This window comes from Phaseolus vulgaris, chromosome 10, assembly GCF_051622355.1.
Source record: "Phaseolus vulgaris cultivar YP4 chromosome 10, ASM5162235v1, whole genome shotgun sequence".
Taxonomy (NCBI): domain Eukaryota; kingdom Viridiplantae; phylum Streptophyta; class Magnoliopsida; order Fabales; family Fabaceae; genus Phaseolus; species Phaseolus vulgaris.
The window spans coordinates 7,560,811-7,571,355 of record NC_143507.1 but is presented as its reverse complement, the minus strand read 5'-3'; the positions used below and the strand labels follow the sequence as shown (position 1 = coordinate 7,571,355).

Genomic DNA, 10,545 nt, shown 5'->3' with positions numbered 1-10,545 from the left:
CTTCTTCACTTGATGAAGAACTTGATGATGACACTTCATTTTCATCCCAGGCTATGTAGGCCCTTTTTGTTTTGCCTTTCTTCTCCTTGTAGCTTGTCTTTTTCTCTTTGTTCTTGTTGGGACAATCAGCCTTTATGTGACCTTGCTCACCACAACCAAAACAAGTATAGTTATTTGAATTAAATTCATTGGGTTTCTTGTTTCCATACCTATCCTTGTTGTTGTCTTTGTTGCGGCTTCTCTTGAGGAATTTGCTGAATTTTCTTGACAGCAAACTTAGATTTTCCTCATCACTATCATCACTTGAATCTTGCTTTCCCTTATGTTTGGATGCTTTCAAGGCTATGCTCCTTGTGTGCTTATCTTCATTCTCTTGAACATTGAGTCTATTCATTTCTAGCTCATGTTCCCTAAGCTTTCCAAACAAAGAAGCAACACTTAATGATGTTAGATCTTTATATTCAGAAATAGCAGTTACCTTTGGTTGCCATGCTCTATCAAGACATTTTAAGATCTTGATGTTCAGCTCTTCTTTATCAAACGTCTTGTCAAGGCTCATAAGGTGATTGATGATGTGTGTAAACCTTTTCTGCACTTCAGCTATGGTTTCACCTTTCAGCATTCTAAACATCCCATATTCTTGGATGAGAGCATGCTTTCTAGCTCTTTTCACTTCATTTGTTCCTTCATGAGTGACTTCCAAAGCATCCCACATCTCTTTTGAAGATTTGCATTGTGAGACCCTGAAAAACTCATCAGAATTTAAAGCAGATGTTATAATATTTTTGGCAATGCAATCGAATTTGGCCTTTCTACTTTCTGCATCAGTCCATTGAGACCATGGCTTCTCAATGACAGAACCATCTTTTTCAAACGTTGGAATAAAAGGACCATTTTCAATTGCATCCCAAATTCCTTTGTCAAGAGATTCCATAAATATTTTCATTCTAACTTTCCAAAACTGGTAATTCAAACCACAAAACAAGGGTGGTCTGTTTATTGAGGCACCTTCCCCAAACGGTAGTCTATCAGCCATTTTGAAAGATTTTAGGATCAACTTGAATGACTTACAACCAATTGTTAGAAAAGATGGCTTTAAACTAGAGGGGGGGGGGGGTGAATTGTTTAAAGGGGTTTTCGCAAACTTTTCAAAGCTAGAATGAACTTATTTCAGAAACCAATTGATTCAGCAATTCAGTTAGCCAAAACAGCAAGCAAAACTGTAATACCAGAAAAAACAATCGGTTGTTTATACCAGCAAACAACAAACAAACTGAAATTAAAGAGTTAGGGATAGAAAGATTGTACACAGTTGTTTATACTGGTTCACTCCAACTAGAGCTACATCCAGTCTTCTCAGAAACCCTGAGGATATCCACTAAGCAATCACCACTTGATCACTTACACCACAACCAAGAGAATGACCTTGAACACCTCAAGAAACACACTCTCCTTGGCCAACACTAAGATTGCTGATCTTGAACACCTCAAGAACACACAGCCAATCTCAGCAACACACACAAAACGAATTATTCAGCAGTTTACAAAGATTACACTTGTTACAGATGGAAATCTGAAATCAATACAAGTAGAATTCCTATTCAGCACCTTGATCAATCTCTCAACTCTTTAGCAATCTCAGAATACTTTGAAAAACTCTTAGATGATAAACTTTGTTTCAAGATCCTTAATATATCAAAACTGTTTTTCAGAATATATCTAAGAATATAGTTTGTTATCAAATATTAACAAACTCTTAATTGCATTTAAAATAGATTGGTCAAAGCATTTAATGACTGGAGCGTATTCAGTTAAAGCATTTAAAGCTCAGTCAAAGAAAATAGTTTTTCTGTTATGGTTTTAAAACAAACAATCGATTATTTCCTCGAATCAATTGGTTGTTTTGTTACTTAACAAAATACACTTCAAAAACAGTTTTCAAAATTCTCAAAACACCTAAGTGTAAACAATCGGTTGTTTCGACAAAACAATCGGTTGTTTCAACTTAGTTTGAAAATCATTTTGCTTTGTTAAAATTGAGATGCTAATTGCTTTGAGATTTAATCTAAGTGTTGATTACAACATTGAACTACCCCAAAACAAGGCTAAAACCAGCACAACAGCATCAAGCAAAGCAGAGGCTTCATCATCCTTCAAAGGATTTGGATTCTTCAAAACATTGAACACCACTTGGTTCAACAAAAATCAGTCCACCTTTAGGAAGACTTATATACAAATAGAAGCTTTCATGTAGGAAGCCTTCTCGGAAGGCTATCGAACAAGGCATGGACCTCCCGCCCCTCGGCACTGGCGATTGGACGAGGCCATTGCTTAAAGCGGGTGGGGGTTTTGGTCCAATACAATGGGAATTTGGATCGGTCGAGGTCGTAGAAAAAGAGCTCCCTACCAACAGGCTCAATAAAAATTTTAAGAAATTTCTCCTTGAAATTTTTTTATGAAAAGGTGAAGGGGGCAAAGAGTATGTTACTTGGTTGGCTGATAAGGGACAATCATCTCACCAGGTCGGACGGAGGAGACGTATAGTAATGGAAAAAGGTGGAAGGAGTTGGACGGAGACGAAACATATCACAAATGAGCCGAAAGGTTTGGAGGGAGGCCCACGTGTTTGGGTGGAGTTGTGAAGGAGTGACATTGAGTACCTGAAGGAAACTCATCGTGAAGTCGTCAAAGGGTAGGGCAACACGAAGGTCTGAAAAAAATACAAGAATAAACAAAAAAGAAAGGACCCTCGGAGGTAGATTGACCTATGCAAATGGTATAGGTCAGACAATAGTAATCAATGGCCAAGATGTCCTCAATGACATCCGACTTCAGCATATTATGGTTATCCATAAAGGAATTAATTGAGGACGAATCCCTATAAACGAAGATGAACTCGGTCACCTTGGGATCAACCCATTCAAAACCCATAGAATGGGATGACTCTTCGGCAGGACCTTCCCGGTTGATAACACCTTTTCAGGTCATTAGGCCTGACAGAAACCTCCACAGGAGGCAACATCTGAATTGCCTCGACCGACAAGGACTCGGTTGTGGAGGACCTAGGGGAAGAAGACGATGACGAAGACGAAGATGAAGACGAAGAGGAGGATGAGGAAGAAGACGAAGAGTTGGAGGAAGATATGACTAACCTTTCGAAATGAAGGGAAAACACCTTGCTAGTTGTATTGATTTTGGGAGTCGAAGCAAGAGAGTAGTGAGGCGAAATAATGGGGAACCACTATTTATAGCCTTTGCAGAGAAAGGAAGACAAAGCGTCACTCTCATCTCAACCGTTGGATCTCCCTCGATCCAACGGTCCACGACAAATGGCGCTAAAAAACCCAAGTCATCATTACGGGTCACGTCACGCATTCAGCGCCTCCAACGTCACGTCTCACATTGGGAAGACCAACCGTCACAACGACATCAGATAAAGACTCTTTGGATTAACCTTCCTCGAGCCTGGAAGGCAAGTGTACCGGTACGGTCAGCACGACCGAGACCTTGACTCGGCATCCAATTCAAACCGACCGACATGACCAACAACGAGACTAACTAATGACCCAACATTTTTTAATCTCCTTTTATTAGGTCCATTAATGACAATTAGTCCATAATAATAGTATAAATTAGTATAGATCCCAAAGGATCAGGTACGCAATCATCTAATCCTAAATACTGAGGGTCGAGTGTTGAAGTCTGACTTGAACTTCGGAGTACCTTTTGCAGTCCGGAATATATATATATATATATCGTCAATTAAAATCTTGAAGACATGTGAAAAAAAGTATGCATGATATCTGGTAAATTTTGGTTCACTTTTTATTTCCTATCCTGACAAAGCAGTAAATTAAAATGAAATAAATATGTAAAGTGTATTTACTTATTCGTTGAAATTAACTAAATTAATATTCACTTATAATAACATAATGGATTATGTAAATTATATAACATAATAGATTATGTAAATTATTTTTATATAAATGATATATTCTTTTCCATCGGTGGGTATTTTTTTTATTACATGTTTAAATTAATAAAAGTAGGATAAGAAGTTTGTTCGGATTTTGTCAAAAAGAAAAAGCCCACTCACAAAACTTTTTTTCTTTCTATCTTTATGTCAAATTAATCATCTTTCTATTCATTTCTATTCATGTTCTAAGTATCGAAAAATATTTATTTTTCACTTTAACCTTTCTTTTCTCCTTTTCTTTTTCAATGTTTCACTTTTTATCACTCCTTTCATTTATATGTAAAATGTATCATTGGAAACAAACTTTTGAACATGCTATAATAATCTCTTTGGTAATGCATCAAGTCAAAAAGTACTTGGGTAAAATTTCTACATCAAAAGATAAATATTCTTTGAAAACCTTAATTTATAATGATAAATTTTATTATGTGACTCTATCTAGAATAATTAAAAATCAATTTTAGATCATACATTATAAAATTTCAGAATACACAGGACTAATTAAAAAGCTAATGCCCAATTCTAACAGTAGGAGTTAAGTCTGCAATCCCTTGTTAAATATCTATGCTCACTTTGATCCTATGAAGACAAAAATTGTTCAAACATCAAAATTGCATAGCTTTTTGGGAGGGACACACTTTTGTCTCTGGATAAGGCTAATGATGACCATGTTTAAGGCTCTGCATGAATCTTTAGGATAAGTTTGACCCCACTTTATAGGAAAATAATCATTTTTTCAAACAAACAAATAAAGACCTAACCAAACATGCATTTGTTGAATTTTATGCATACACTTTTCCTAATCATATTTATTAACTGCATAGTACAATTGAGTATCCTAAAAAGTGTGTATTTGAGTATATAAAAAGTGTGTTTTAAATCTAACTCAACTTTATAAAATCAGCTCATAAGGTGAGGTTTGCACCTACTCATATACTATGATATGTTCTTATCTATAGTCGATGTGAAATTTCCTACGCACTCCCTCACACTGAGACTGTCAACTCGTGCATGAGACTATATATTTATGGATGGTTCAATAGCGGCCCGATAGCGGGAGGCATAATAAGCCCAACAAACTCTCGCTAAGATAAATTCTACATGTCTCTAATACCATATTAAGAAGTGAATTTTAAACATAACTCAATCTTATAAAAGAGTAAGGATGACTACAACCGTTATGCAAAGATAGTTAACTTATGGTGAACAAAAACCATAACAAAAACTGAAAACATAACAACATATAGAAAAACCAAATGTTTTTATTCAAGAGGAACAACTGTAGATTACATACTTTCAGAACAATTAAGAACCGGGAGCATAATCATACAGCAAATGTTATATAAAGACAGTTTCAACAGAAAAACCAAAAGTAAAACTGATAACTTAACAGTGAACACAAACACCATGCTTCTCTATTCATGAGAAACAACAATCACTTGTTTTCCAACATTGCGGCCACTAAAAAGGCCAACCAAGGCTGAAGGACCACTCTCAAGACCCTCAGCTATGTCTTCCACATACACAACCTTCCCTTCTCTGATGTTAGGCAGGAGAAACTCTAAGAATTTGGGATATAGGTGAGTCCAATCCATGAAGTTAAAGCCTTGCAAACGGACCCTCTTATATATGATATGTGCCAAATTTGTTACACCTTCATGTTCAGTAAGATTATACTGTGAGATCATTCCACAGACAGGTATGCGACCGTGGAGTCTCATGTTCATGAGTACAGCATCAAGTGTCTTGCCTCCAACATTCTCAAAGTAGACATCAATGCCTTCTGGAAAGTGCCTGATTTGCATAATCACATACACTAGTCACTATTATAGTACCATGTTTTATTACCAGGCACAGTAATTTAAAGTTTTGATGAGCATAAAAAAGTGAGATCTAAATATCCTTAGAATACTGTTAAGTATAGACCTTTTCAAAGCTGCATCAAGGTCAGGCTCTTCCTTGTAATTAAAACCTCCATCAAATCCAAATTTATCTGTCAGTAAATCCACCTGTAAGGCAAGAAATTTATATTCAAGTGAAAGGATTAAGTACTTTTTTCTCTCATAAAGCAGAATCTATTTTAGGATATGGTCACCTTGATCCTTTACAATATTCTTTTTCTCTCAGAATTTAGAAGACAAACAAGTACTAATGTTAATCTAAGCCACCAATCATTTTTCTATATCCTTTTTTTTTTGAGGGAAGTGAGTTGGATTCCAGTGCAAATAGAAGGGCATATATAGTAGAGGTTAACTGAATTCATGCATAGAGCCTTAAAGAAATTGCTTTTGCTGTTTCTTCATGTGCTCCACTATAAGATGATTACTTCATTCTAATGCCACCAATAATGTTTGAAAATAAAAAAGAAAAATTGTATGCTAGATGTCTCAGTTTTCATTGAAAAATAAAAGAGAAATTGCTCAACCTAAAAGCTTAGCAGAAACAAGACAAACAGCTGACAAAAAAAGTAGTATTTCTTGAGCCAAAAACAAAAGCAGTGTTTCAAAGAACAGAACAGATAAGGAATAGGTGATGCTGATTTATGCAGGAGTGCAGGTATATTTAGCTTCAACAATACCTTCTCTTTAGATCCAGCACTTCCAACAACATAACAATCTTTCAGTTTGGCGAATTGCCCAACAAGTTGACCAACTGCACCACTAGCAGCTGAGACAAAAACTTTCTCTCCTTTCTGGAGAGAGCCTACTTCAAATAGACCTGCATATGCAGTCACTCCTGGCATACCTGTGTTAGAAGAACAAAAAGCTTATCAAATCAGAGTTCAATAAAATCAAGAGGAAGCATGCATAGAGTCAGAATATTATAAACTAAAAAGGGTAATAAAAATTCATAGGAGTTGATCACAGAATAGTAGATGCACAGCAATAGACCTAAAGAAGAATTTAGCAACCACTTCCAAATGAAAATAACCATGATGCAATGCTTCTTCTTTTCAGTATCAAAGCTGATCAGCCAACAAGTCTCAATCAGTGATCAATTCAAGCCAATAATGTTGACTGAACAAAGGAAGCAGATGGAGAAGGAAATAGGAACAAACAGCCAGAAACCAAGTCCTACACATTATGTTCTTCTATGATTCTTAACCCTTAATCTTAATGATACACGAATAAAAGGGAGCTGATTATTACAAAGAAACTTTATATGATGAAACAAGTTACAAAATTAACATACAGATTCTTGCTAGCATATATAAAAGCAATGAACTACTACCCTTTCAGTTTTCCAATTTCCAAAAGAGAATAGAGGTCATTTATTTAATTTTTTTCTCATCCAAAATGAAACTGGTTAGTGAAATACTCTGATGAATCAAAAGATCACTTCAAGCCATATATACAACCTTTTATTAAACAAAACAAGAAAATGGAAAATGGGTATAGTGACAAATGGCTAGACCACTAGCAAGCCCTATCACCAATGAGTTTCTTAAGGCCTTTCTGGAAAAACTTCTCCATAAAGACTTTTAGAAAAGAAAAGTAAGAAGAAAAAATGAAATGAACTTCGCCATCAACTAAAATTAGCTCATGCACAAGTTAAAAAGTAAAAATTTAAAGAAATTATACAAGAGAGCTTATAATATTTGTCTCTTCTAAAAGTCCTTATGGAGAACCTTGTCCAAACAAATCCTTCATCTTAATGACACTAAGAAAAGGGTATCTATTCATGACAAAACATCCATAAATTCCAACATGCTGCTCGTAATGATATCAATGTCAAGTGCATCCTTCATTCAACGACAGTGTAAATTGAGATTACTGAACACATACCAAGAATTCCAGTGTAGTAGGTAAGTGGAACATCAGTGTGCTCAATTTTGAAAAGTATTTGAGCAGAGGGTAACAAGCTATACTCTTCCCAATTGGTAAAGCCCCACACTAAATCACCTTCCTTATAATCTGGGTGTCCAGATTCCAACACTTTAGACACACCATATCCTGTTAATGGCTGCAATCACTCAACATTTATCACTTGAAGCAAAAAGTATATCCTTCAATTGCAGCTACCGTCTTGAACATTCTTTGATGAACTTCAATACCAGTTTAAAAAGTAGAATGAAAAACTAAAACATTAAGAGAAAATTTGTTCATATGTAAAAGGTTTTTTACAGTATCATTCAATCATAATTGCCATACACAATAAATTTCTTGGTTTTCACAACAGCTAGGTCAAAAGTCATAATTATCAAAAACTCTGACTGGTTGATGCAAAGAACAATCACACAAACTATAAATTTTAAGAATTTTAAACACAAATTGCAAAACCCACTTCCTGAAATGAATAGATTCCTTCTAATTATCAAACAAAGTATTCACAAATATCAATTAAAACCTTTCAGTTACACAAACCAGTCCCCGATATCATCAACAGGCCAACAACTTCATCTTTCAATAGATTAATTCACACAAACAAAAACCATAGATGCATCTAAAAGTCAATAAACGAAAGAAACAATTTTTAAAGAATCAGATTACATAATTTGCAGCAACAACAATAAAAAATGACTTACGGATCCAGGAGTGTAGGCACGACTATTGGGGGGTCCTTCTGGTTTGTTCATGAGATTCCTCATGTAAGGGTCACAGGACAAGTACAGATTTTTGAGCAGGACATGATTGGAACCTTGTGGAAGCTTCAATGTTATGGTACTTTCAACAATGTTCATGTCGGATTCTTTGGGAAAACCGGTGACATGGTCCCTCAGAAGCACTTGCTTGTTCCTCACTTGTGCCATCTTTGTTACTCAACTGGGTTTTTGAGTTTCAATTCAGTCCAGTTTATAGACAAAAGGGTTCAGGGAAATCATGAACTGGATAAATGATTCCAAACTGAAAATGACATCCACAATATTACCCATGCTCACTCTTTAAATGCAGAAAACGTGTCTTGTTCTCACCATGGAAATTTTACATCCTTCATTTCATTCTATAAACTTAATTCTGAATTAAAATAAATTTAGATAGACATTGTCTTCAATAATTTTATATGAAAAGTTAACTTTTAACCAAATTATTTTAGAATTTTGTCAGAAAGAATTAAAATAAAGACAATATAATATACCTAGATAGTTGGGTCAAGTTACCTCAAAATTATTTAGATTTATGATTTATGTTAATATTTGATAACTCACTTTTCATCTTGATATTTGGTAATCATTTCTATAAATATAGTTTTATTCTTGAGAGAGTATAAATTCACTTAAATATTATATCTTTTTGTTCTTACTAATTTGATTGTAAGAGAATGTTCTCTAGGTGGACCAGTACTTGGTTTTTATTGTCAAAGTTCGACAATCTTTTAACTAAGAGGTCAACTCACTTAAACAACTCGTTCATCCACCTCTAACCATTTTAGTTCATTTTCAACAGAAACTAGGTTCACCAGGTTAGTCTAACAGAGTTAATGGATTCATAATCGAACAATTGGACATCCATGAAATATTGCAACACATAATAAGCTAGACATAGTTTGTTTAATTATGAATTAGTTAATCATAATTATTTGGTTCCAACCTCTTTGAATATGGATTGGTGCAATGATAGTCATTTATTGACTTACATAATAACCGTAATTATACCCTTAAGTTTGTTTATTATAATGTAGTTTAATACCAACCTAATTAACATATTTTATTACAAACAAAAACCTACCAACAACATACATTTAATTAAATTAATAACTTTGAGATACAACTACGTTAGCTTCTAGAATTTTGCACTTGGTTCACCTTTCAAAATGTTATATTTGGAGTAGGCATTAATAAGAAAAAAACACTAGTTAAGGGATGTTCAGGTAATTTAAATTTAAAAATTGTTGTTAATTACCGATTATCTATTTATTTTAGATATGTGGGGGACTTCTTGTCTAATAAGCAGAACCATGGAACAATGTGATTAGTTAGGGATATAACAAGTAGATGTCAATGACGCCTACATTGAAAATAACTATTACTTCAACTATAAATAAAGAACTATAATTGATCACTAAAAAATTGCACTTACTCGTGAATATATAGGGCGACATATATATTTGTTCCCCCTTTGTAACCAAGAAGTTGATTACATATGTTTGAGTTTCAAATTTTATGTTTTCTAATGGATTAATGAGTTGGGGGTCCATGAATTTATACACAATGCTTCTCCTCATTAATACATTATCTATATCTGAATGACTGATATGTTGAGATCTTGGTTGTCTGTCACAACCTCTAATACATCGTGTATATATAATGGTACATCATTGTTCTTAGAAAATACAACAGTGTCCCATGAAACATCTGTTGGGTTTATACTTATGGTGATAACAACCTCTAACAAAACAGTCATAAGATTATTGGTAGTACAAGTTGTTTCTTTCTTTGAAGATTTTGCTTCCAACAATGTTGTTGCAAAATAAACAACAATTTCATTAAGTTACAACTACAAATGTATGCTTACATAAATATAATGTAGTAACACAATTATGTTCTTATCAAGAGGTTTGAAATAAGTCTAACAAGGTGTATATGTCAAGTTACAAAAGTATGAAATGTCTATACCATAGTAATTATCTCG

The 10,545-nt window shown here is 34.3% G+C and overlaps 1 protein-coding gene across 2 annotated transcripts; it reads right to left on the bottom strand.

Annotated features, from left to right (window-relative positions):
* Window positions 1-5,217: 5,217 nt before the first annotated feature.
* On the bottom strand, window positions 5,218-8,921 carry LOC137818462 (2-alkenal reductase (NADP(+)-dependent)). Of its 2 annotated transcripts, XM_068621908.2 has the most exons (5): window positions 8,502-8,921; window positions 7,762-7,939; window positions 6,555-6,721; window positions 5,903-5,985; window positions 5,218-5,770 (listed from the first exon to the last, which is right to left on the bottom strand). In XM_068621908.2, exons 1-5 carry the CDS (start codon window positions 8,724-8,726, stop codon window positions 5,392-5,394), a joined length of 1,032 nt encoding a protein of 343 aa, XP_068478009.1. In that variant the 5' UTR covers window positions 8,727-8,921; the 3' UTR covers window positions 5,218-5,391. The 2 variants fall into 2 exon arrangements, with proteins under 2 accessions (XP_068478009.1, XP_090152597.1); XM_090296471.1 differs by lacking the exon at window positions 7,762-7,939 and having other exon boundaries at window positions 8,502-8,842.
* Between the last annotated feature and the right edge of the window lie 1,624 nt (window positions 8,922-10,545).

Bases quoted from the DNA above. Each gene is read 5' to 3' on its own strand.
- LOC137818462 (XM_068621908.2), bottom strand. From the start codon at position 8,726: ATGGCACAAGTGAGGAACAAGCAAGTGCTTCTGAGGGACCATGTCACC. The intron at 7,940-8,501 runs GTAAGTCATTTT...GAGTGATTGCAG, and splicing joins GTGCCTACACTCCTGGATCC to CCATTAACAGGATATGGTGT. The intron at 5,771-5,902 runs GTCTATACTTAA...TATGCAAATCAG, and splicing joins CTTGATGCAGCTTTGAAAAG to GCACTTTCCAGAAGGCATTG.